Source organism: Tamandua tetradactyla, chromosome 1 (assembly GCF_023851605.1).
Source record: "Tamandua tetradactyla isolate mTamTet1 chromosome 1, mTamTet1.pri, whole genome shotgun sequence".
Taxonomy (NCBI): Eukaryota; Metazoa; Chordata; class Mammalia; order Pilosa; family Myrmecophagidae; genus Tamandua; species Tamandua tetradactyla.
In genome coordinates, this window is record NC_135327.1 from 4,697,808 (window position 1) to 4,725,422 (window position 27,615).

A 27,615-nucleotide genomic window follows, 5' to 3' on the forward strand; every position below is an offset into this window, starting at 1 on the left:
CAGACTGCTCCATAATGTCAGCAGCAGAGTGACCTCATTAAGTGGTTTCAAAAAATCCATGCAGTACAAGTTTCACCCCAATGTAAATAGAGGCTGGCAGGAGGCTGAGTGGAGACTGTGGCAACTTGGAAAGTTCATATCTAGTCTAAAGCGAATACTAATTTGTTCCATGCAGGAATGGGGCATAGTTTGCCAGATTTTCTATTATATTAAATATATATATGCAGAAAGGTGTGAAAACTTTTTCAATATTTTCAATTAATTTGACATTAAGATACGAATGCAGGCAAAAAGCCCTTGGTGAGCTAACATTTGCAACCTCTGGCCCTTTCTATTCATGTGTATAAACCTATGTGGCTTTAACAGGACAGTAATAATGGGCCAGGCTAAACATTTCTTTGGTGCTCCCAAGATTGGGGCACAAGCTTTACATCTCACATTCTCCTTGGCCACTTTTCTATCCAGATCCTTAGAAACCATGTTTGCCAGCCACTAGGAAAGATCAGCATCTGAAAATTTAGAAGATTAGGTGGGAACAAGCCCTGAGAGACCTAGAAATATTCAGCAGACACACCCTTGAAGCAAAGCTTACTCAGCTGTAGGACTGATTAGGAAGTCCTTATGCAGCATGGTAACCAAATACTAAGGTGAGTTTCTTTGTTCTACAGGGGGCAACTCTGGGAAGGCTGGGAAGGCTAAAAAGCACCAGGGATCAGCCCAGAAACAGAAAGTCAACATCTGACTAGAAAGTGAGGCTCGCCATACAGATCATGAAAAGCATGTATGATTTCAAGCAGATGTAACACCGTTAGTCAGGAGGACTGAGACTGACAGAACTTGCTTTCAGTCAACATGGCAGATTCCAGAGAATAACCATCAGAGGTAGAGACATTTCAAGAAGCCCATGTTTGTACTTCCTGCTTTTGCTTTGGAAGCTGCCTCACCAGCTGCACAAAATGCATTTTCATATCCAGATGTCACCACTAACCCTCCCTAAGAGGCTGACAAGAAAAGAACAGAGAATTATTTTCTTGAAAATTTCCCTCAAAGGTGATAATCACTGGAATTTTTTTTAAATCATAGGGGAAAAACGATCCGGTTTAAACCCTTTTATTCTTCTAGCTCATCACAGAGAAAGAACTTAGAAACAACACAGAAGCTACTTGCAGATGCTGAAAACAGTGCAAAGATCCTAACAAGGCATCAATAGCACAAAAAAAGTGACCATTCACCCAGCACTATTACCCTGGTTGCCTCTGAAGAAAATGACTTCACTGTATATATGTGACCATTTACATGTAACTAGTGTGGGAACTTTTAGGGGGATCTAAGAAACCGCGATTTTCAAGAGTGGTGGTATTAATAAACGCTCTGTGGCCAGTGTAAAAAGAAAATCCTTTGCAGCTGTGGACATTTCTGTTCCTGCCCCAGGTATCATTTTTCTCAGTATACTTTTGTTATCTGTCCCAGAACTGATGTATTGTTTTTTTAAGGTACTGAAAAGAAATGAACTTAATGTATGTTTAAGTTTTAATGAAATTGTATTTGTAAAGAAATTTTATAGTATAAGTATTGTGATACAATGTTCAAACCCCCCAGCCAATGAACAGCAGTTGGTATGAAGTTTGCTTTGCCATTTTGTAAAAAGCCATTCGTGGAGTTTTCTTTTGGTGTGTTTGATTCAAAAAAAAAAAAAATCAAGATACTAGCAGTCAACACCTTTTTGGTAGGAGATGCTTTGGTTTTAGAGAACTTCTTAAAGAGGGAATCAATGATTATAAATTAGTGTCTAAAATTTACCATACTTCAGGGACCTGAGAGGTAAATTTCGTATTATACCAGGTTTAGGACTTCGGTATTAACCAAGTGGAAAACAATTCACCTTATCTTATCCCCTCACTGTGTACCAGATAGTCCTGGGGCTCAGAATTCTACAATAGAGGTGGGGGGAGACTCAGCCATCACCCACTCCAACCCATTTCTCATTTAATAGATGGAGACACCCTGAGGCACTCACATTTTATAAAAACATCCCAAAAAAGCCAAGGATCCCCAGGAAAAATAGCCTTTTAATTTTGTAGAAACTGCTACCATTATTTGAAATAGGCTTCTTTAAACCTTGTCTTTTACATTTCATCCAAAAGGGATTTTAAATTAAAGGGGGGTGGGGGGGAAAAGCAACCTCTTAGGCTCCAATTTTAAATAGAAACCTTTATTTACACAATATCCAAAGTGAGAAGCAAAGCAGTCATAGCTTATCACCCAATAATCTCATAAATTATCCCATGTGGTTTTGAGTCTTTGCAGTATAAAGGATGATTTAGATTTTTTAAGCAACATTTAAACTTGACTGAAACTGAATCCAATCTCAATACTATGAGTCAAATCCTGAGAATTTAAATATTGCTCTCGGAATGACATTTCTATCTTCTTCAAAATCCCATATACTGGTAAAAGAGAAGAAGGAAAAAGAACATACCCTGCTCATTATTAGTGTGCCTAGGAGACGGAAAACAGCCTTTATTCCCTTGCAGCAGGGGGAAAATTGCATCTTTCCTAAAGGTTTTCCTTCTATGAATTTCTCATTTGTGAACAAAACTCATGGCTTCTGCAAATAAAAAGGGAATTGGTAAGGCATATATATGGGTAACTGGAAATCCATTCTGTGTACTTTCCAGCTGTACCTACTTCTGGACCTAAGAAATTCTAGGATACCAAGCCAATTATTTTCTGTAAAGCCCCACCCCATATACCCCAACTCACCTTCGATACTAAATACGAATAAGCTAAATAGTACTATTTATTGATATTTAAACCGTTCAATCCAGATCCACAATTTTAAAAGTGGCACCACAATATGAACATTAACAATGCAATTGCTACTTGTTTTTTGAAGACACATGTATCTTCTTTATATCATTTTGATCTTTATAAAATATATATTTATATTTATATATCTTTGGATTCAGCATAAAAGTAGATACTGGAAATACCCCACATTCTAAAAGCAGATGAAAAGAAAGAATACTTATACTGTTCATCCAATAGTTACCAAGGTTTATAAAAGGGGGCAGGGGCTGGGTGAGAAGGAAAGTAGGCAGCAAGTATTCAAAAAGAAGTATTCAAAAAAAGATAAAAGGACAATAAAAGTAAAATCAAATTATCTTAAGGACTGCACCTATTAAAATAAAAGTTTTATTTCTGCCCCAATAAAATGAACAAGTAGAAAATATAAAAACTTATAAGAAACTTTTTTCCCATATAAAAATGGGGTGCTGCCTTCCAGTTAGTCCTAACTCCAGGTTGAGGGAAAAAAAAATGACAAAACTTTTTTTGTCTTGTTTTGTTTTTAATAATGTTTAAAAGTCAGAGCGTAAGAGCACCATTCTACTTCTTCCCACATACACGACTTAAAACAAGGAAGGTTTCAGATACACCTGACAAAACAGTGCCTAAAAAGACGGAGATTTTAGCTATGCCTCTGTCTCCAAGCAAACGCAGACTTATGTTATCTAAAGAGCACAGATCAGATCACTATGTTGGAAGTTAATGGATTTACAATCTTAAATTTATTTTTTAACCTTTGGGATAGGGGGGTAGGAAGGTCAAACTCATAATTACCTATACATTTCGGGGGAAAACCCACTCTATTGGTGGTTCTAGAAATACCAGGTTTCACTTATTCATAAGAAAATCAAAGAAATGAAATGATCTTACCTTCAGAGACTTCTAGAAATATTGGCTAAACATGTTTGAAATTTGAAAGAAAAAAAAAACTGGCTCTCAATTCTTTGCTAGAAAGTAACACAAAGGCTAACAAACTTTTCAAAATCATATTCGAAAAACCCAACAGCACTCTCATTCAATTGCTTGAATTTAATAAGTAACCCCTACTCCCAAATGACTTGAAAAGGTGCCAAGAAGAGGTAAAAACAAAAAAGTGGCAGGTGGGGGAGAGAGAGGGAGTACAAAGGGACTCAGACAGTGGCTCTGAATCACAGCAAAACTGGGCTGATTTGGGTACTGAGCTCCTTAGGAAATAACCAGGACATTATTCTTTTTTTTTTTTAACATGGGCAGGCACTGGGAATCGAACCCGGGTCCTCTGGCATAGCAGGCAACCATTCTTGCCTGCTGAGCCACCGTGGCCCACCCCAGGATATTATCCTAATTCACAGGGACTTAGTGAATATCAAACTAGCAGAATGATAAGACAGAGAGCTGAATGGATAGCAGAAACCACGCACAGGATTCTACTCTTCAGATCTCAATGTGGGATTTGGGTCAGAGCAACAAAAACTTTAAAGTACTCCTAAAATGGATGAAAAGGCAACATAATTAAAAAATGAAAAATGAGGGCGGGCAATGATGGCACAGTGGCAGAGTTCTCACCTGCCAAGCCAGAGACCCGGGTTCGTTTCCCAGTGCCTGCCCATGCAAAAAAAAATGAATTGCCATTGTTTAATTTTAGGGACCACTAAAAATCCAAAACACTTTTTTGCAATCAAATTACTTGATTTTTTTTTTTTTTTAAATTTCTGATGTCTTTTTTACCTCCTTGTCTCTCTATCCTTTCCCCCTGAAATTAACAAAGTGCTTAGTTCTGGTAGAGAAATTTGAAAAATAAAAATTAAACTGCCTATATCCAAACGAATGATCTCTTTTAAAAACTTGGGAGGTGGGGGAGGGTTAGAGTAACAGATTGAAAAAAGCAAGACATGTAAGACTAGGGGGAAAGGAAAAGCTGTGGACCACTGTTCCCTCCCCTAAACAGCTAAATTCAGGGGGTGCCTCTTCTGTTTGCAATCCTACCTAAATTCTGAGCTTACTAAAGTTAACATTGTTAAATATTTAGCTTCACAAACTCTGCAAAAATGAGTTGTTGTGACCTACAAAAAAAGGTATATACATATTTTACATAATACAATATCTTAAAGGTCATATTTACAAAAAAAAAATCTATTCACAGAAACACTGCAAAATTCTGATTCAGAATGCAGTACCTGGCCTTGGATTTTTTTGAATTTTATTTTCAAAAAGCATTATTGCTCTACCATATAGGCAAAGGGTGACACCATTACTTTTTTTTTTAATTAGTTCTTGTCAAAAAATTAATTTAGACAAAAACCAGGAATGTAGTTCACCATTCCTCAAGACCTCAAGAATATTGCATTTATCCATTACTTTTAAAATAAAGTGCACTCGGCTGCACATTAGCATGTGAAAGATTTGCTACTGCTGCAATTCAATACTGTCATCTCATTTTCCCTTATGCAAAGCCATGTGACATTAATGACAATTCTTGGAGGTGAGGTATTACAGAACATTAGAAGCAAATGATTCCTATTTGGGACAAACTCTGGGACAACTAAGAATAGGAACTTAGCAATTCAACACTATAAAGAACAAGAACTCAGGGTGCACAGGTAGTTCAGTTGTTAGAATGCCCGCCTTTCATGTGAGAGACCTGGGTTCGACTCCCGGACCATGCACCCAAAAAAAGAAAAAGAACTCAGAAATGCAAATTCCACTTGGACAAAAAGTTCAACCTAGGACTGAAGTTCTGGTTGAAGGCTGGTTGAAGGCTGAGATTGCTCTTTGTTCAACACTGCAATTAGAAAAACTGAAAGTTCTACTTAGATCTCTCTTGATTTCTCCAGTGTTCTCTGGCCTAACTACATTAGACAGACTTTGGGTAACAAGGCAAAAAGAAGTGACAGAGGAAATCTCACAGTAATCTCCAGAATCACATCCCTAAAAGGCAGAACACCAAAAGGATTTGTCTGTTTTGAACACCATGATACACAAAAGAAGAAAGCAATACAGACAGATACTGCACTTCAGCTTAAAATCCAGTCCTGCTCAAATGGCATCAGATGCAAAGCTCGTCCTTTCTTCAGAGATGGAGGACTGGACAATGATTCTTCACCTCCCAATAATCCTAGTGCAATGTCATTTGTACAGTGATTTCCTTGGAGGTCCTGGTATGGAGACATCAGCAGTACTTCTGTTGGCAACCACAAGAAACATGAGTGTACCTAATGTGCTTTGCACAACAGAAAAAAAAAAAAAAACGTAGCCACACAGCTTGGACTGATTGACATCCCTCACTCCCATGTTACCAAAAGTTTCTAATGGCCCAATCCCCTCAAATCAAAATGTTTTAAGTGAGTATATTTTTAAGTTAAACATCCAAGTTAAAAATCTATCTAGGATCTTTAGATCATGGTTGAGGATCTGGTTCTCTCCAGATAAAGGACAAACCTTTGTACAGGTAAGGAACGGGACCCTGTACCTGGTCAGGACCCATAGGCATGCCAGCCATGGGCATGGAGCTCATACTCATCTGCCCCATGTGGCCACTGCTGCCGTTTGCATGCACCATGCTGTACGCCGCAGGGCTCCCCTGGTGGGCAAACTGCTGCTGGGAAAAGGAGCTGCAAAGAAAGAGGGAAATTACATCCTGGGACATTTAACAACACAGCAATGCACACAGAGACCATCTTGATTTTGTGGCATGCAGCTTTACTAAAAATCCCAGACAGCCTCAGTTCCTTATTCCACAGCCCTGATGGGCATGTGCATGGTCTGAAAGATGCTCAAAATGGACAAGCCAAATAATACAGCCTTTAATATGAATCAGGCCTTTCGATCTCTCCCAACACAGAGGCTTGACTGAAAAATGCAGAGATTAACTCCCCAAACTTTGGGCACAAGGATGTGACTGACTTCTGGAGCCACTGCTCTTCACCTGTTCCTGGCCAAGTTTCCCGATGGCCAGCCCTTCATTTCCGAGGACTGATACACTGGTGTGGTCTGAGGGTGCTGCAGCATAGGATTCTGGGAAGGACCCATTCTTGATGACATCATTGCGTTGGGAGGACTGGACACTCGACCAAAGGCTGGATCTGGTTGTTGGCCCATTCCTTAAAAAAGGGGGGGGGGGAGCAGGACAAAAATAATAAAAAGAAATTACAACACTTTTAAAATACTACCTTCTCAGAATATCAGCTTTCTGTCATAATTTCTGTAATGTAAACCATGGACTATAGTTGAAAGTACAATTATAATATTCTTTCATCAACTGTAACAAATGTACCACACTAATGCAAGGTATTAATGACGGGGGGGGTAGGAAAACTCTGTATTTTCTGCATGATTTTTCTATAAACATACAATTTCTCTAATTAAAAAAAAAAAAGGTGATAGGGGAGGTGGTAAACATAAGAATAAAATGCTACCTGATGCTGCCTCCCAAGTACTGTTTGTTCCCAAGGTGCCAACTACAGCAATGGGCTGACTACAAAAGGCACACTGCACAAATTCTTCAAAAGGGACACCACATCACATCCCCTTTTAGAGAGCAGAGGAGTTACTGCCCTTCTGGCAGGAGGGCTGCATCCTAAATGTAACCTCCCCAATAAACCCCCACCCCACCATGTTCCTGGAAGCTCTCAAAGGCAGAGCTGCAGAGGTACATGCATTACTGCATTGGTAATAATTCCAAGTCACCAGGAAGAGGACCATAAAAGCCCACAACTCACTCTTCTCACTGACTTGACAAAGTCATCAGAGATTTTAAGAGTTCCATTACACTGGGGATATATAAGAAAGGAAAAAGCACTGGAGCGGGGTTCTTCTGGGGCGGGGGTGTTTGCTGTAAAACACAAGGTCTGTAAAAATAGTCAACTATGATGGGCCACATAAACCTCAACTACCTGCATTACAGATTTTTTTTCCCTCCATTATTTATAATTCACTTCATTTACCTTGTGGAATCAGAAGAGGGAGTTAATTGTTTTTAAGGTACAACAGATACAGTGAACTTAGGTCCTGAATAATGTTACTTTGGGAAAGGCATTTTTCAGTCAAATTTACCATAATTTGGTGGATATGGAAATTGTTGAGGTGGAGCCTGTGGCATTGTAGGTCCGGCCAAAACCGCATCCATGCTGGGGGAGGCGGTCACGTTAGGGGGTGGGCTGAAGGCCTGCGTCTGCTGCTGCTGCTGCTGCTGCTGCTGCTGCATCATCATGGCCACCCTCTGCTGCCGGAAGTGGTGACTCAGCAGCTCCCTGCTGCGCTGGGCAACCACGTGGGCAGTGAGGAAACCCTGCTGACACCCCAAAAGAACACAGTCACACACAGCAAGAGCCAGCCAAGCTCGTCCCATAACAACCCACAGCACGTTAGGGGCCACACAGAGGGAAACAAGCACGGTGCCATTCTGTAAATAAGGAAAAGAGAAAACACAAAATTTCCTTTTGATAAAGGCTTTTGGCAATTTGGGGGAGGGTGGTAGAAGAAGAGAGACCTGGAAATTACTTGAGATTAGGAGATAAATTTAATAAAAGCAGACAAGCTGTCAAGCTTTAACGTATTTAGAAAACCTTCCTCAAAACAAAAGAACATCCAGGGAAGAGACAGGACAAACTATTCAGGGGCTATGAAATGAAACTACAAGGAAAAGGGTAGGGCTGAGAGTGGGGGAACGTGGACCACAACACGAAGGCATACACAGAAAGGGCGGAGTTAGACTCAGATGAGCAGGTCAATCCTCTGAAAGGAGAGGGGAAGGGCCCTGAGAAGCTGTGTGCCAATTAAGGAAGTGGCACAATTAAAGCAGCTGCACAAGGAAGATGATGTGAGCTGTACCAGCCGGGAAGACATCATCTCTGAGAAGCAAACTTACATCATCTTTCTAGAGGACACCTAGCTCAGCTTACACAGAAAATGTAGATATCAGCCCTTCCAAGTAAACAGAAGATAGTAAAAACTGGGCACTTCTCAGTTGTTTTGCAAACAATTACTATAAACAACATTTCCAGCCACAGTGGAGAATGTACCTGTAGCCATCTGCCTCATATACTTTAAGAAAACATCCTGTCACTGAAGACCTTTAGTATCTTCCCGCCCACCATGAGAAACAGGTTACTTCAGAGATTGTCTTTGAGAGTGGAATTACATATTATTTATTTTCTTCTTTATACTTCATATAATTTCAAAATTTTACCCACTGACCATTTGTTTTCATAATCCAAAGACAGGAAAGTTTATGGGTTTATTATTTTTACATGCTTAAAAAGTAGTGAGAGCTTTTCTCAAACATAGCAATTGATTACAAAGGGAATTAACTAAAAAGCCACTCATCAGCGGCTGTGGTGAAGGCACTCCCCCTCCTCTGTTTCCTCCTCATCATCAGCCAGAGAAAAGAGCTGCAGAGGAAAAGTGTGACAGGACTGAGGTACTATTTCTTACCCCTAAAACCAGGAATGACTTTATTTATTAAGCACACCTCTACTAGGAGGGTGCTGGGAGTCCTGGCAGGCCCAGGAGGGCCGGTGTTTCTTACCTGCGAGTTCATCTGGGGTTGCATCATGGGCCTCATCACCGTGGCAGCACCGGCAGGGGGGCTTTCCATTTTCATCTCAAGGGCCTGTCGGCTCTGATTCAAAAACTGAAGGGAAAAGTCTGGTCACAGTGCAAGCAGAGCATGCCGGTGTGCCCAAAACAGCGTTCCCAGTTCTCAGCATCACCCAGGGCATGCTGATATCTCCAGACCCACTGACCTGACTAAGTCACCTGTTATAAACATCTAAATTAAACCGGTACAGGTTTACAGTTCAAAAAGGTTAATGCTGAAAAGCCCTTGGCTAGCATATGTAGTCTTATTGTTTGGCACTGGGAGGAAAAGTAAAACTGCAATTTTGCAATCTATATATGGAGTATCTTCAACAGGAAGTCAACGGATTTATAAAGTCAGATCTTTCCTCAAAATATTTAAGCACAGAATAATTGCCTTAACTTGATCAGAGTAACACTGAATAAAGTACCTCTTAAATAGATTTTCCTCAGTAACTTTCAGTGGGAAGAAATGGTAAAGAGCAAAATGACACTATGAATGCATTAACACGGCTGTCCTGAGTCCCTAAACTGACTTTCAGGGATATTCGCGTGCGGGAAAAGCCTCTGGTTCATACAGTTATAAACACACACTCTCGTCTGGTTATACGGTTCAGTTCTGCCACATTTAGTAACTCAGAACAAAATACAAACAATATAAATAATTAAATTAAAAAAATACATCGGAGATTATGGAAACAAGTAAAAAAAGCTGTATCATGGAATATTAAGAGAGGTCAAGTTTTATAAAACATCTAGAAAGCAGAGGTTCCCAAAAAATGCTGACATCAACGTTTAAATATTTGGCTATCAATATCAAAGACTTTAAAAAAAACAGAACTTATCTACCTTTAAGACTACAGAGCTTTTTCATTTTGTTTTGTTTTTTCTCTTTCCCCCCAAGAACAATTCTCACTACCATTTTTACTTTTTAGCCTGTATAATGGAATATTTTTATAGAAAAGTACTTGTTTTACCATGACTATCCCCTAACAAGAAGCCACCTGTACAAATAAAATTTTACACAGAAGTGAAAATAAAAGGAACTGCTTTACTTGAGGAGCAATTAAGAGGAGTGGGAGCTGGGCCCACCTTAACCCTTCGAGTTCCCACAAGAGCTCTGAGGAGCACAGACCAAAAGCAAACCAAAGAACGGGAAGCCAAAGGGAAAGCCACTATCGGCCAAAGCAGAGCCATGTAACTGGATTACCTGCTGGCCCTGTAGCCTCTGCTGAAGCTGCATTCTAAGTTGTTTGGGTGTGTTTGTCCGGGGTCTCATGATGTTGGCCCTGGGGTGCATTCCTTGGAGAGAAAAATTGCCTTGCTGATTCATGTGATTCATCATAGAGTTAAAAGACGGTGATTGTCCCTGAAGATTAAAGCCTCCTTGCACTGGAGGTCCCTGTGCTGGGTACGTCTGCCCATATAATGCCGCTTTCTGATCCATCATTACTGCTGCTTCTTGGCCTTGGAAAGTTTCCTGTTTGGGCTCCAAAGTCTGTCCCTTCAACATCAAACACATAGAAGAACAGTAAAGTACATCTGAGAAAGCAAAATAAATCAGGTGCTCTAAAGAAGGCGAAAAATAAAATTTATACATGTGAACAATGATGCTGCAGGACTGCACAAAGCAACGTCACATTCAGTTTGTGAGAGCGTGGTCCACAACCCCATCCATTCACAGCTGTGCTCTCGTGGCGGGCAGAGGGAGTCATACAGATTAACACTCAAAAATATTTTGAGTCAAATATCTAAAATGTATTAAGTACCTAGAGAAATACTATTTGTTCCTGTACCAACGTAAACTTCCCAAGCACATTATAAAATATGAACTCAATTAAAAACATTCATGATCAATGAAGTCTCATGTAATTTGTACAAGAATGTTTTTAAAGGTGGTTAAGGGGTGACTTTGGTAGAGACAGAAAAATCAACAAAAGTGCACGTCCCCTGGAATGTATTTTAACAGTTGTTCAAAATCTAAAAGTGACCATCCATCACTAGTGGAATATTTGTGGGGTGGGAATGGGGGAGATGCATGCATTCAACAAGTATTTATTAAGTTCCTGTTATGTGACAGGCATCACTTCTCTACCTGCTAAGGATGTGTGCAAACTAATGATCAGCAGATGGAGGAAAAAGAAGCAAAAATAAATAGACTTGTGCTGATTTGAAAGGATGTATATACCCTAGAAAAGCCATGTTTTAATCAAAATTCCATTTCATAAAGGTAGAATAATCCCTATTCAATACTGTATGTTTGAAACTGTAATCAGAACAACTCCCTGGAGATGTAACCAAGTCAAGAGTGGTTGTTGAACTGGATTAGGTGACGACATGTCTCCACCCATTTGGATGGGTCTTGATATGTTTCTGGAGTCCTATAAAAGAAGAAGCACTTTGGAGAATGAAGGAGATTCAGAGAGAGTTGAGAATGCTGCAGCACCACAAAGCAGAGAGTCAATCAGCCAGCGCTTTGGAGATGAAGAAGGAAAATGCCTCCTGGGGAGCTTCATGAAATAGGAAGCCAGGAGAGAAAGCTAGCAGATGACACGGTGCTGGTCATGTGCTCTTCCAGCCGAGAGAGAGAAACCATGACTGTGTTCTTTATGTGCCTTCTCACTTGAGAGAGAAACCCTGAACTTCTTGAACCAAGGAATCTTTCCTCTTTCCCTGGATGTCTTTGATTGGATATTTCTATAGACTTGTTTTAACTGGGATATTTCCTCAGCCTTAGAACTGTAAACTAGCAACTTATTAAATTCCCCTTTTAAAAAACCATTCTGCTTCTGGTATATTGCATTCCAGCAGCTAGCAAACTAGAACAAGTCAAAACAGAAGGCAGAAGAGTCTGAATGAAGCATCAGAATAAAACAGAAGAGATAAAATTATTAAAGAAATGATACAAGAAAATGTCCCAGAACCAAAGAGACTATTTGTTCATCTACCATACAGCAGAATGAGTGAAGAAAGACCCATAAGCATGATACTGCATCAAGAAATTTCCAGGGGTAAAAGTTCCTAAAGTATTCCAAAAAGAATAAATGGGTTACTAGCAAAAGAACAGGGATCAAAATGGGAAAAGACTCAATGACAAACCAGGGAAAAATTCTTCAAATTTCTAAGAGAAATGATTTTCAACCTAGAATTTAACATGCAGGAAGATAGAATAAAGACATTTTCAGGCATACAAAAAACATATCTTATTCAGAAAGGACTGCAAAGCTAACAGAAATTGTGGTTCAACAAAATAAAGAAGTAAATCAAGAAAAAAATTACTTGGAATTCTATCTCACAAGATCAGAGCAAATGAGAGAGAAGAAGAACTGCAGGAAAGGAACTAACTGATTGTCTAACATGTCTAAGTGTGTGAAGAAAAATTCAAGAGAAATTTTATAGTTCTGGTGGAGTATCTGAGAAGAATTAGCAATAAGTATATAGAAAACCTAGCAAATAAAAAAGAAGGTAATACATTAACTCAAAAAATCAAAGCTATGCTTGGCTCAGTAATAAGCCAAAATGATGTAAAAATTGCCTACCTACTTAACAACGAAAGACATAATTATATAGGGGGTACAAAAAAAGATGTCCCTTGGAGGGGGTTGCAGAGAGAGAGAGAGAGAATACGAATATAACTGGGGGACAAAGCCACAATTTCTCATCTGAAACTCCAAAGAAAAGCTCTTAAAAATGAAAGATTGTTCATTAACATCACATTCATTTAACAGTAAAACCTAGCTGAATTTATATGAGGCAATATATAATCTCTACATATCACACTTAGTGAGTTTAAAATATATATTTTGCTGTAGAAGTATTAGCATGTTTGATCATAGGTTACTAGGCTACTGCCCAAAACTCTGCCAGGGGAACTATATGGTATAAATGCACGATTCCATCTTTTTAAAAATCCTAAAATCCCTGAATTCCAAAACACATGTGGTCAGGAGGGTCTCAGATAAGGGACTATGGGCATGCAGTCATTGTTCACCTTATCAGGAAGTCAACAGATATAGACAGAAGTTGACAAAGAAATAGTAGCATAAGCATATTACTAAGAAATATTACCAAATAAATAGCTGAAGGTTGAGTTTCACTACCTGTGAGTGGAACAAGTAACTGAGGTTCTTCAATAAAAGCATTCTGTTTCAGTTTATTTTTAAGTAACATATGTGGATTACTTTGCTAAAAATAAAAATTAATTAAAACAAAAAGTAAAGTAAGTCTCATCACTATCCTACTCATTCTTTTGTTAAAGAAATAATTTTTATAATCCTTCCCCTCCCCATACACATATAGAAGACAAAAACAGGCTCCTTTATAGTAGTCTAATACAATCATATCCTTTCTTTTCATAGCCTCTGTTACACCACATCTACTTCCATCTGTGCCTGATATTTGCCTTGCCCAGATGTGGTCTCTGAGAGCTATTGGTTCTTGGCTTCTAAAAGACTACCTGGCAAATAGAAGACACTCAATATTTGTTGAATGAAGGAATCAGCAAATAATCAATGACTAAATATACTTAAAGAAACTTTGCAAATCAACAAAATAAAATCCCCATCAGAAAACCACAAAGACATATAAACAGCCAATAAATACACGACATTCAATTTTGCAAATTAAAGAAGTACAATTTAGAACAATAAAATTTTTAGCCTATCTGACTGGAAAGATTTAAAAGATAATCATGCTCAGTATTTGTTTTCTCATTTACTCATTCACTCATCCCTTCGTCTACTGGGACCTCTGTGTAAGTTACTCCATCTATCTGAGCCACTTTAGCACACCACTGACGGTGTGAGGAGCTCACACTATTGTGCTCTGCTGGCGGGAAAGTAGCTGGTAATTAGTAACAACATATGAGTTAGTCAAAGAATCGTTTATGACAGAAAATAGGTAGTAACAATATAAATTTTCATTAGTAGAGGATAGGTTAAATGTATCTAACAGGTACATTACGTATCTAACAGGTACATTACGTATCTAACAGAACATAGTATTTGGCCTTTTGTATTAAAGATGTATATATTAAACATGAAAAGGTGACTAAAATGGTATATTCCATAAAGTAAAACAAGTTACAAGTGTTTTTAAGTCTCCTCCCATTTTTTTAAAAATATACATTCGCGTATTTTTGCATACGTACTCTGCATAAATCGAGAAGCAATATAGTACAAAAACTTAGTAATGATTCAATGTGTGCCACTACACAGGAATTAGACTTACAAAAAAAAACTTTTTGTTACTATTACAATGATCAGGACAAAAAAAGCTATTTTCAGCTTAAATTAAAATTTTAAGAGGCAAATCAAGCTTTTCAGTTTCTGTGTCACATTCACATAAATCCTCAGACAGTGCCGGGTCATGTGATTGGTGCCATATACCAAGAGAGCACTGCTCTGTGTTTAACAGGTTCTGTGACTACTCTCACCCCTCAACCACGTGGGACACAACTCCCAGGGGTGTAAGTCTGGCAACATGGGACAGGACTCCGAGAGATGAGCCTAGCCCAAGCACAGTAGGATTGAGAACACCTTCTTGATCAAAATGGGGAAAAGAAATGAAACAATATAAAGTTTCAGTGACTAAGAGATTTCAAATAAAGTTGGGAGGTTATTCTGGAGGTTACTATCATGCAAGTTTCAGTCAGATACTGCAAATTGCCACAGTATGCCAAGCCCCAACAAACAGTATTACTGAAAACCCTAAAGAATATCCTGGGCTCCATCAAAGAAAATAATTTATTTTTTTTTAGAAATGAGCCTCCAGAATATTCTTATGTCAGATAAGCCCTGAAATCCAGAGGTGCCAATCTCTCCAAGATACCAATCAGTTTTATTCCTCTACCACAAGGTTAAGATCCCTTTACAGTACAAAGAAGTTAAAATGGTCATTGCACAGATAACCCTGCAAATTGAAAGAATGATCAAATGAGAGGGAGGAGGTGTAACTGAGAAATTAGGATTAACAAATGATTATGACTACGATTCATTATAAAGATAATTCTTTTTAGTGTTTAGTGTATTAAAAAAGCTAGAAGGGAGCATGGGGGAACCACCGGTCAATGAGGGAGACCCAGTTTTAACTCCTGGCTCATGTACCCCCCCCCAAAAAAGTAAAAAAAAAAGTCAGAAAGAAATGCTTGAAATTGTTTAACTTAATCCAGTAGCTTGATCTTTGATAATGACTATATATAGCTTATAACACATGACTGTGTGATTGTAAAAACCTTGTGACTGACACTCCCTTTATTCATTCTATGGGTAGATGAGTAATAAAGACAAAAAAAAAAAGTTCTGTGACAGTATTTGCCACATCGTATTTCTTCACTGTATGTTTCTCTCCCTAACAAAGACTAAGAACTCCTGAGGATTCTTATTTCTCTTTGAATGTAACGACCTAGAGCACACACCCACCCACACACCCTTTAAATAAAAAACAGCCACTCCGGGCGGTGGGACAGTAGCTCAATGGCAGAATTCTCGCCTGCCACACCAGAGACTCCGGTTCAATTCCAGGTGCCTGCCCATGCGAAAAAAAAACAACCACTCCAAAAGGTATCTGTTTCATAAATACAGATTTGTGAATGGCATATTTTCAAAATTACATATTCTCAATTCATATGTAATTGAGAATGGCAAATGTGGAAATTACAGATTTACCAGTATAAATGAGTTTTATTTCAACTAGCATAAAAGCTTGTCTCTTCAGGATACGGCTAGGCAGTAGAGAAAGGCAACTACAAAAATGAGAAGTCTTAACTACCATAAGTAAAAATGGCATTTTAAAAAGCCTGTATATTAGTTTCATTGGATCATTTCTAAGTGCCTAAAATTTGACATCTTCCAAAACAGTAAGCTGCTTGAAGTGCTATCAAAAGTATATTTTCTAATTTCAATGCTGGCACCCAGGAATGTAGTGATGTAACACAAGAGGATAGGGGCACACACATACATTTCTACTTCCATATTAAAGCTACCTACTTGGTTGACAAGTTCAGGGATGCCCAAAGCTCTGTCAATTTCTTCCAGGCCTGTGGCATCTGTGTTGCTCAGGAGAGTGTGCAGCTGATCCAACAAGGCTCTTTCATCACTCTGGCCTTCCATGGTAGAGGGTGGCCCAAGGAGGTCATCCAGTGAATTTCTGAGAAGTGGCCTAAAAAGAGATTCGTGATCAATTTCAATGGTTTCTCTTTATAAAAATAAGTAAATAAAACAGTAACCATAAAGAATATGTTTGCTATGCAAGGGTAACTCAATACTCCAAGTACAAATATTAATACAAATAATAAAGCAACTAAGTCTTAGAGACTCATAATTTTAAAACTTTACCAGGTCAGCTTTGACCACCAAAATGTATTCACCAAAACCAAGGAATTTAAGGAATACTGGTGTGCATGTGTGTGTATGTCTGTGAGAGAGGGAGAGAGAGATAGAGAGAGAGAAAGCACTGCTTCTAAGACCCTACAAGAAAAGAAGTGGTAATAGTAACATTATTCAAAATTTGGGGAAATCAACAAAAGAACAAATGAAAAGACAGAAACGCTGAACTATCAATGACCTGGGGAGCTGCCAAAATAACTTTTTGTCATTTTTGGCCCACAGAGCTCCTCTGTCAACAAGCACAAGACTCCACACCCCACATCACCCACCCTCACTGAAGTGCCTCAGGCTCCCCAGCATATAAAAAGGAAAGGAGCTAGCAGTGTGTCCCAGCTCACAAGCACTCTGTGCACTGGAAACCACTAGTTCTCTCCTGAGTAAGAGCCACCAAGTTTAAGACACTCATGTAATCACACTGGTGGCTACTCACAGACCAACTGAGTCTTTCTTTGCCTACTGTGTATAGAATTCGGGTTAGATTTGACATTGACAAGTGGCCTCTTTCACACAAGTTGCTGACCAAGCTAAATAAAATGAAATACAGACTCATCTTAATCCAAATAAAAAAAACAAAAGAGGACTCCCTTATTTCATGTTCATCATGGCCCCCGAAATGTTTTAAATAACTATGGAAAAGGAATTATCCAATCATAGAAATGAATTTTCGAGAAAACTGAGGCTTACCTTCTAAATATCATTAACAAAACCACTGGGAACATGTTCCTATCTTTTAAAACTAAGGCTAATATATCCCTTTCCTTCTGGTATTATCATTATGAGACACAATCATCTCAAGGAGAGGCTCTCAGGTTTGACTGCATGGTCCTAACAGCTATAGTTTTGTCTCCTCTCTCTCGTCTTGCTGCCTCTGCCTTCTTTTAACACAGAATCATCAAAAAAATGCCCAGATAGCAACTGAGTACCTCAGTTACAGAAAGTATTTCTCATTTCCTTTCAGCTTTGTTCCTGTGCTCTGAAACTCTACTAGTCTGATAGTAACATTTTCCAAAGACACATAACAAAGCCCCACCTATTTTGCGTCCCATGAGGGCTTTGTTCCATGGATAACATGCCATCTGGCCAGGAACCTGGGGGGTTAGACGGTGCTGCTTGGCCATAAGGATTGACCCCCATGCCCATGGGGATTTCACTAGGCCCTGGGGGTAAAAAGAAAACAGAAAATTTTAAATTTGCCCATGACAAAAACTACACCAAAACACCTACTTTTCTTTTTTTAAAAAGGGAAGCTTACTCATATGAAGCATCTGTTGCTGCTGTTGCAACACTGGTCGTGCACCTGGGATGCTACTGGACCGGACAGGCAAGGTGGGCACAGAGTTGCCCATCACAGGTCTGGGTAAAGAAGCACTGTAATCTGTTCCTGGTCTTCCCATGGGGTTTGCACTCACAGGTTCTATTCTGCCAGCCTTCGTGTTTGGTAAGCCCCAGTCTCCAGAGGAAGGAGTCTGATGCACAGTTACATTTCTGCTCGGCCCACCTAAAACAGGTAGAAATTATTAGGTCTTTCCATATCACACTGGAATCCTTCTTATATCATATAGGTACAGCTATTAAACATAACATCAGCACTGACTAAAAAAGTGTTCTGTCATTCTTAGGCTGTCCAAGATAAGGGCTGTCCAACTTCGAAGACACTTATGACAGGCTCCATTTTCATATACTCATTACAGGTTAGAAAACATCTTAGAACAAAAGCCTCCTTAAGGGTTTAAATAAGCAAGATACAAACTACATGAAGGATACTCATGAAAGAAACATTATGCTAATGTTATTCAAAAACCTTTTACTTAATTTCAATCATTTAAATGACTTTGTTTTTTACATTTGCATTTCCCAAAAGAAAATTTTACTTATAAATACTAATTAGAAATAACATACCCATATTTGAGCCATAATTTTCCTGACTATCCATCATCCTTGGATTCCCACCCAACATGGGTTGCTTTGGTAACATGGGGAAAGCACTGCTGCTCTTTCCTGGAGGGCTGGAGGCAACAGGGACAGGACTATCCAGAGACACTGCTCGGTTACATGGAGGACGAATGGGCTGCACAGACTGTGGACTTCTCAAACCTGTTGAAAACATACAATTACAATAAATAAATATCCCGATTCGATACATAAATAATTAAGTACAAGACATAAATACCACCATCAATCACCCACCCAAGAATGTCTTTCTTACTTAAACATGGTCTTCCTTTACAAAATAAACACTCAACGGAAAGGGAGGCAGGGGACATGCCTCATACTACAAATAAAGAAACAAAACTCTCAGTGTTGGCTGAAGTACTGAGCACTGTTCTGTAGCCCCCCCAATATAATAATTCAAATTCTGCTTCACTCTATATTGAAAAGTCCATTAATGTTTCAAACTGCTGAGGTTCTTCCACATGGTACATATTAATGACTTCTCTATTTAAACTTTTAAAATGAAATGTAACCATATAAGTCATCTTCTTACCAAACAAGGAATGAAATGTACAACTTCCTCCTAACATTATTTTTTCCTTTTTCCTTATTCAGTCTATTTAATTGATCTGACTGTGCCTTTCGGTTTAGGAAATTTTGTTAGTAAAAATGAACAGCCATCATTTTGGATAATTATGAATCATTCTTTTTTTCAATTAATTACATACAGTATAACCTTGTTAAACTGACAAATAAATAAACATATACAGCAATAGAAGAGAGGTTGTGTAAGGACCAGCAAACATCGAAGAGGAGAACTCTAATGGTTAAATGGTAAGATTTTGTAAGTATATATGGACATGATTTAATATAGGGATTTAGTTGTCCTTTCTTTCTCTGAACCCAATTCTCTGTTGCTAGGCAGAAAATACGCCCTAGCACCTAATACTCATCTGGAATAAGCAAAGATGAACATTTTCGTATAAGGGCTACAATTACTGGCATCATGTAAGTTAGAATTAGGAAATGGAAAGGGGATGGGGGGACAGGACGCTACTCAAGAAGTTTTTAAAAATACACACATTATAGAATAGTAAGCTATATATGCTAGTTGTATGCTGGTATTAGTTTAAGAGTGATACAAGTGTGCAGAAAAATATAATAGCCAACAAGAATAAAACCTAATTCTTTCTTACCCAGAGAATTAGTTCCTTGGAACATTTGTTGCTTCGTACCCAGATTACTGCCATTTGTGGATACAGAATTATTGTAAAAGTCAGAACTAGTCAGATCACCAAGAATAGCATCTAGATTATCCAAGTCTCCAGATCCCTGAAAATAAATTTTTAAAAATTAACCTGTAGACATTACTAGACATATACATATAAGCATATTCATCAAAAGAAAATACATGAAATGGGAACAAGTAAAATACAACAGCCGCCTGAAATATGAGGTGGCTACCTGGAATAAAGGCTGGCTTAGTATGACCCTTCTCCTACTATTCTGCCCTGATGGTAAGAACAGCTTAAACAACTAAGATCACTGGATTTGGAGGTACTTTCAAAGAGAATTTTTTATGTATACTAGACATTAAACTAATTTTCAAGTTGCAAGATAATTTCCAGCTAGCATTATTCTCTAGCTGAGAGAGATGTCTGCATCTACAACATACCTTCTAAAATCAAGCATGATTAATAATAAAAACAACAAGCTGAATATTCAACAGGGTATTATAGGTTTGTTCTAAAAGGGGATTTTGGTCAATAAATTTGGCAAACACAGGGTTTAACAGAAGTCCTAAATATAAGGCTTCTCCAAGTCTTTAATATATTCAAGTGCATATTAACATCTCTTGGAACAGAGCTCCTCAAGCAGAGTTTGGGAAATGCTTATACAGAATGTGAATGAGTACTTGTTTTTGTTTTTAATTTTAAGGTAAAAATCAAAATTTGTTGCTAAATTAAAATTTTACTGTCCCGTGTACTTCTACCATACCCTTAACACAACATTTTGTTCATTCTAACAAAAACACCTCACATGAAAATTTTCAAATTGGCTACTAAAAAGCCACAGCCACATCTTAATATGCAACACACTTGATTTTTTCATTGCATTATAATATACTTTACTGGTGTACAAGAGAACTACAAAGAAATGAACACTGAAGATTAACATCGATTAAGTAATTCTAAAATAGAAAATAAGATTTTGTATATATTATCTAACACAAATGCAATAATCAAACACAATGACTAAGCTGGAATACAAAGAAAACAAATTACCTCTTCATTTGTTTCTGTCTTAATTTTAGAATCTTTTTCTTGACATGAGCTAGGAATGTTAGAGCTGCTGCACTGGCTCATTTTAGTATCCACTCCTTCTACTTTGGGCTGTAGCTCTTTAGAGAGTGCATCACTAGGATCATCCCTATCCAACAGATATCTAAGAAGGGCATTATTTTCTTTCTTCTTAGGACTGAGCTGCTCCTGCTTGACATTTCCTTCTCCACAAGATGGTGCACTAGTGGTGTCTTTCCCAGTGGCTTCTGCTGTAATTTTGGCTACTTCAGCTGGTGAATTCCCATTCTGCAGCAATTTGTGCAAAATCCGGTGCTTCTCTTGCAACAGTGAGCCATGTATATTGGATGTGGAGGACACTCCTCCAGATGTAGAAGAGGAAACACCAGAGGGGCTGGTGACACTACTGGAAGAGTCTTTACAACTTGAATCCAGGGGCGAGTTGGTCAAGGAGGAATGACCCCGGTCATCAGAAGAACAGGTAAGTAACTGCAGTAGTTTTTTATGACCTTTACTTTCCAGAGGACCCCTCTGATTCTCTGACCCTTCTGCATTGCTTTCTTTACTGTCTTTGTCACTGAGGTGATCCCTGCTATTTGACTGACACACTGAACTTTCTACTGGATTCTGGTCACAATACAAGCCAAGGGGACTCTTGGAATCCTGACTGCTCACTTTAATTGGCTGTGTTACATTCATATTGGGAGAGTTATCCAATTTGGGGCCTGGTGAAGAGAGAGTAGATAGAAGAGAAGTGCCCACACCCTCACTGATAGCCTGAAGGGCACTGAGAGAGCTACTGGAAAAGCTGTGACTCCCAGTATTGCCAGAAGATCCCATGGGCGAGTGCACACCTGGATGTGGAAAAAAGTTAGGAAAAAGTTAGACTAGCATATGCTATAACAAATCACCACTTAATTCCTCATAGCTTCTATTATAAAATAGACAGGTGCTATAAGAATTACAGTGGAATGGAGAAGAAAAAATAATTACTTAAAAAGAAAAGAAAATGCTAACATGAATACCTGTAACAGGGGAAAACTGATGAGAAGCCATCTTTGGACTCCCACGATTACGTGGAGAAATCATGATGTTCTGCTGGTTGGAACCAAGACCAGGACTCCCCTGTGGAGGGCTGCTCATGTTGAGACCATAGCTGCTGCTCTGGTAGGAAGATGGTGACTGCATGCCTGGCCCAGGGTTCACTGAAGTTAAGTTACTAGAACCCCCATACCTAGCCCCACTCATCTGCCCTGGGGTGCCTGGGTCTGCCAAGCCATAGGTCCTGCTGCTCAGCATCTGTAAGCCTTGGTTTGGCGAGATGCTCATGCCACCTACTGAACTATTGCATCCAGCAGCAGGAGGTCTAATGCCTTGTCCGACAGGATTTGGGTTTGGTCTGTACCCATTCTGTTCTCTACAAAGAAACAGAACACCAAGCTTAACTTTAAAAATTCATACATGTTAAAGTCCTGAATCAGATAAGCAAGAAATGAAGTAAGTGCCAGGAACACTGAGGAACTAGGCATCATTCCAATACCCAGTGACAATTCCAACTAGATCTTAATGTATTATTAAGCTAGTAACATAGTTTTTAAGCAAGCTGCAGAATCTAAGTGAGTGACAGCACAATAAAGAGCCAACAGCTATGCTAACTGGAATCTTTGCAGTACTTAACTAGAGCTGTCAGATATCTCATATATCTGAGGGCTACACTGGAGGCACCTACATTTAGTCAAGATAATTAATGGGTAGGTATCCTCATTTACCATTATCAACACCAATAATAATAACTAGCCTTTAAAATACAGATTCGAATTTTAAAATTCAGTCCTTAAAAAGCAATGTAACGTATCACTAGAAATGAAAGGCAACAGAGACAGTCAGATTTTATATACTTTCATCCACTACCTTCCCATCCATCAGCTTTCACAGAAAATAATTATATTTAATGAAAAAATAACCACTTTCACATGAAAATATAACCTTAAAGAAAATACATCACAATCCAAGAACCTAAACTCACTTCAGCAAATCCAACCAACATTCATGCTTTTCTTTCATTACATTTTCTCTCATTTGACATTAATAAAAAAGCACCTTGAGAACACAAGTGCATTTAATATGGCAATACACAGTAATCTATCATTACCTCTGAAGAAAGTGGGTTGAGACAAAGCCATGACGATCATTTGTTACAGGATTTCGGAAGAGTTTGCTTTTTGTTTGTGCAGTTACTATAGTTCCATCAGCTAAAGAAAATCGATACACTGGGGTTTCTGCATGGCCATGAATGTAAGCTGTCGGGAAAATTATTCCAGTACTAGTAATTACGATCAGCAAAATTAATCCATGTAGGAGAGCAGAGGAAGGAAATCTATCTCAAGTTCAGTATTTTAAAGATCCAGTGAAGTACTGGGTTCATACCAAAATTATTCATAGAAGCTAATGTAAAAATACTCAAGAATCATTTTTCTACTCCCCCACCCCAAAACAACAACTACATTTGAGTGAATAGTTAGCACTTTATAGCATACCAAACACAATGACAAACATGATCAAGAGTCAACCCCAAAATTTTTACCTTCTTGATAATGACGTTTCTGGGACCATGACTGCCCATCATTAAAACTAAAAAATCTCTGGATGCACCTTCGGATTATATCTTCAAATCCAGGCCTCATGGAGGATCTCAGAGAATTTGTATCTATATTGACAACTTTGCCTATTGAACAGAAAATAAAGATTTAAATCTAACCCATAAGTATTTACTGGTTGTCTATTTATAATGATTTAGTACTGAAGAATAAAACAAAAAACACTCAATCTTTGCTCCATCTACACTGATCAAAATTTCTGGTACATTCAGAGCTTTTCTCTTTAAGACCACAGTCCTACAAGATGTTCTCACATGGGGACAGCCAAATCAATAGGTCAACCCCTCAACCTTGGGGTTTGTTCATAGGAAACTTATCCCCACAAAGGACAGGCTAAGCCTACTTAAAATTAGGCCTAAGAATCACCCCAAGAGAACCTCTTTTGTTGCTCAGATGTGGCTTCTCCCTCTCTCAGCCAACATAACAAGTAAACTCACCACCCTCCCCTTCTCTACGTGGGACATGACTCCTAGGGGTATGGACCTTCCTGGCAACGTGGGACGGAAATCCTAGAATGAGCTGGGACTCAGCATCAAAGGACTGAGAAAACCTCCTCGACCAAAAGGAGAAGAGAGAAATGAGACAAAATAAGTGTCATGGGCTGAGAGATTCTAAACAGAGTCGAGAGGTTATCCTGGAGGTTATTCATATGCATTATACAGATGTCCCCTTTTTAGTTTAAGGTGTAAGAGTGGCTAGAGGGAATAGCCTGAAACTGTAGAGCTGTGTTCCAGCAGCTATGTTTCTTGAAGATGATTGTATATAGCTTTCACAATGTGATGACTGCCTGATTGTGAAAACCTTGTGTCTGGTGCTTCTTTTTCTCTATTGGTATGGACAGATGAGTAAAAAAACATGGATAAAAAAATAAACAAATAACAGGAGGAACAAAAGGTTAAAATAAATTAAGCAGATTGAAATACTTGTGATCAATGAAAGGGAGTGGTAAGGGGTATAGGAAAAAAGTAGGAGGAACAAAGGTTAAAATATATTGGGTAGATGGAAATACTCGTGGTCAATGAGAGGGAGGGGTAAGGGGTATGGTATGCACGAGATTTTTCTTTTTTTTAATTTCTTTTTCTAGAGTGATGCAAATGTTCTAAGAAATGACCATGATGATGAATATACAACTATGAGATGATACTGTGAGCCATTGATTGTACACCAAGAATGAAATGTTCATAATGTTAAGAATATTTGTATTTGCATGGTTTTGTCAATAAAATATTTTTAAAAAAAGATGTTCTTACATCTAAATATTCTGCTATATACAGTGAGTCCACTGTATTTTCCTGAATACACTTTGTCCAGATAAGCTAAGGCTTCACTTTCATTTTAAAGAAACAAATAACACCTGCTAGTAAAATTGTTTGTCTGAAGTTATTCTGTCACAGCAATTATGAAGCAAGAGAAAATATCCACCTCAACAGTTAGCACAATTCTTTCCATCTGAAAGTCAAATGCATTTCTGTACACTTAAAATCTAAAACCTGGGAGGGTTAACTGAATATTCATTTCCATGTTTCTGCCAACTTTTGCCTAACATTAAATTCAGTGGAGAGACCCAACATACATACTCAAAAATGCTATGAACTTGAAGAAGGGTTTATAAGAAAGATAAGCCTTTTAAAATGCTAAGCATTTTTGCTATCTGAGCAGCATCATAGCAACTGACAAGAGCAAGCACCTAATAAAAAGTGGCAAAAAGTAAATCAATAAGTGTTTAATCCACTTCCTGAGAAAGACTGGTGTGATATATGAAAGCATGAACTATGTTAAATGTAGGAAATACTGGAAAAACACTAGTCACAAGGGCCCAAGGAACCAAAACTGTATCTGATGGCTTTAAGGGTCATGTTTCTAAAGAACAAATGACATTGTATTTAAAAAATTTAAACTAATTCCTGTGGATGCTCAGAGCGAAAACTGACTGATAAACACTGCTATGGCATGCACCTTACCTATGACAAAACATGTTCCCTGGTCAAAATATGTCAAACCTTGACTGAAGCTCATATTGATGTCAAAACCACCAAGGGTTAATTGTTTCATCTGTTCTCAAGTTTTACTAAAAAAATACAGCCTTCAGATTGGAGGACCTCTTACACTCAGCACCAACAGGCCCACCAAATCTAGAAGATGATGGGTATCATGACCCGAGAGATGCAGATAACTAACTTAAAAGTGGTTAATAAATTGATTCCATTTGATAAATAAAAATGCTGAAGAACAAGCTGGGATTGGGGAAATTCATGGAGCTTCATGGTGAAGGTAGCTCTGGAAAAGTTACTAGGGATGAGACAGGCACTACCATTGAATGAGCTGATGGGTATTAGCCACTGTCCAAGAATCTGTTCCAAATTCACACTTTTAATGATGACAAATAAAAAGTGGGGGTAGGGCAGGGATGGGGACTGGCTAAGGAGAAGGGACAAATGCATTCCAGGAAAAAGGAAACACATCTTTACCATGTACAGAATAGAGATCTGTTCTCTAAAGACTGCTGAGCTCAGCAGAGCTGTGCCATATGGCAAAAACAAAATAAGATACTCAGAAAAAATTTACTCAATCAATAGGTAGACACTCCAGAGGTAAAAACAGCATTGCATTGACTAAATAAACCTCCTATGAAACAATGGATAGCAACTGGAAGGTACAAATTATAATTATGGTAAAACTACTCTCAGTTTTAAATGATATTACCCAGACAAAAACATTTTGTTGTTCTTGCTTAGTAATTTCTAATTTTTATAATAAATAGTATTGCTTTCTAATAAGGAAAAATACTGATAAGATAATGTTTAAAGATGATACCTTGTCAAACTTTTTGTTCAGGTAGGTAATGCTTCTTAGTCAGTAATTTCAGTAATAAAATGTAAAGTACTATTATTTAAGGAGAAAATGAGGATTGTCAAATTATAAAAGGGCCCAGAGGAAGGCCTACTCTGAAAAGATAAAATGATACATAAAAATTCCTGCCACCATCTTTTATTTTCTCAAGGTAAATAAAGAAAAGAAAATCCAGTATAAAGTTGTATTTCTCAGTGTGAACAATTAAAACTACAAAGAAGTTTTTTGGTATTTTTTTATAAGTGATCTCAAACAGCCTCAAAACAAATAATTAAGCCTAAAATAAAAAGGCTGAATGACTATAAAAATAATTATTTTTATAATAAATAGTGCATAAACATGAAATTATGTATAAACATGTATAATATAATAACTGCAATGTTTGTTGTTTATTTAAACCTATTCATTTTATCACATCATGTACTGAATAGCCACAAAGGTGTGTAAAACTATAATATCATATAGAGCAAAAGGGTACAACCTTTCCAGTCAGGCATACCCAGATGCAAACTCTCTTTTTGTATAAGTAGGCATGATCTTGTACAAATAACCTAATATCTCTCACTAAGCCTCTGTTTCTTCATCTAGGATTTAGAGCATGTATGGTAAGCCCTTGGCATCACCATCTAGAGTTTCAGATAATCACCAAAACGATCCTGAAGCAGAATATTTAGACAACATTTCCACAGTCATTAACTTCATCAATGTGCCTTCTCAACTGCCCACTGGCTTTAATTCTTAATACCCATGGTCAAAAAATGGCAGACCAAGATTAAGGTTCATGCTGACATCACGCATTAGTTCCAGTAATTCTCAATAAACTACCTAATTTTTAAAAACATTTCTTCGTGACACGTATTTTTTTAATAGAAAAGAAATACTAAATTCTGATCCAAAATGATGTTTGGAAAGAGAACCAGATGCCTCATTTATTTTTTAATTCATGTATTTGTCAAATAAATGACATCAATTCAAATACCAGGTTTACTGACTCTTCCTTAGAGCTATGTAAGAAAAAAAGAACATAATGCACGCCAAGCATTTGATAAAGTAGGTGCCAGCACTTAAATGATAATGCAGGCTGTAGAA

General features: G+C 38.1%; 2 protein-coding genes and 1 long non-coding RNA gene across 13 annotated transcripts in view; 2 read left to right on the plus strand and 1 right to left on the minus strand.

Annotated features, from left to right (window-relative positions):
• SULF2 (sulfatase 2) overlaps positions 1-1,647 on the plus strand; it is a 118,353-nt gene extending 116,706 nt beyond the window's left edge. For all 3 annotated transcript variants that reach the window (XM_077167522.1, XM_077167529.1, XM_077167537.1), the window contains exon 21: positions 669-1,647. In XM_077167522.1, the coding sequence (XP_077023637.1) occupies positions 669-699 (31 nt within the window). In that variant the 3' untranslated portion in view covers positions 700-1,647. The remainder of the gene's footprint in view (positions 1-668) is intronic.
• Positions 1,648-3,328: 1,681 nt separating this feature from the next.
• The window catches only part of NCOA3 (nuclear receptor coactivator 3), a 161,382-nt gene continuing 137,095 nt past the window's right edge, over positions 3,329-27,615 (minus strand). For 8 of the 9 annotated variants that reach the window (XM_077167477.1, XM_077167453.1, XM_077167487.1 and 5 more), the window contains 15 exons: positions 23,604-23,744; positions 23,172-23,319; positions 22,045-22,436; positions 21,005-21,873; positions 19,916-20,051; positions 18,687-18,881; positions 18,040-18,285; positions 17,818-17,944; positions 16,389-16,560; positions 10,613-10,906; positions 9,353-9,457; positions 7,879-8,116; positions 6,752-6,926; positions 6,296-6,437; positions 3,329-6,007 (listed from right to left, as the gene is read on the minus strand). In XM_077167477.1, the coding sequence (XP_077023592.1) occupies positions 5,996-6,007; positions 6,296-6,437; positions 6,752-6,926; positions 7,879-8,116; positions 9,353-9,457; positions 10,613-10,906; positions 16,389-16,560; positions 17,818-17,944; positions 18,040-18,285; positions 18,687-18,881; positions 19,916-20,051; positions 21,005-21,873; positions 22,045-22,436; positions 23,172-23,319; positions 23,604-23,744 (3,392 nt within the window). In that variant the 3' untranslated portion in view covers positions 3,329-5,995. The remainder of the gene's footprint in view (positions 6,008-6,295; positions 6,438-6,751; positions 6,927-7,878; positions 8,117-9,352; positions 9,458-10,612; positions 10,907-16,388; positions 16,561-17,817; positions 17,945-18,039; positions 18,286-18,686; positions 18,882-19,915; positions 20,052-21,004; positions 21,874-22,044; positions 22,437-23,171; positions 23,320-23,603; positions 23,745-27,615) is intronic. The other variant, XM_077167509.1, reaches the window with a different exon arrangement.
• On the plus strand, positions 15,813-27,373 carry LOC143688992 (uncharacterized). Its single transcript, XR_013178443.1, has 3 exons — positions 15,813-15,962; positions 21,196-21,500; positions 27,115-27,373. It is a non-coding gene; the product is annotated as an uncharacterized LOC143688992 (long non-coding RNA).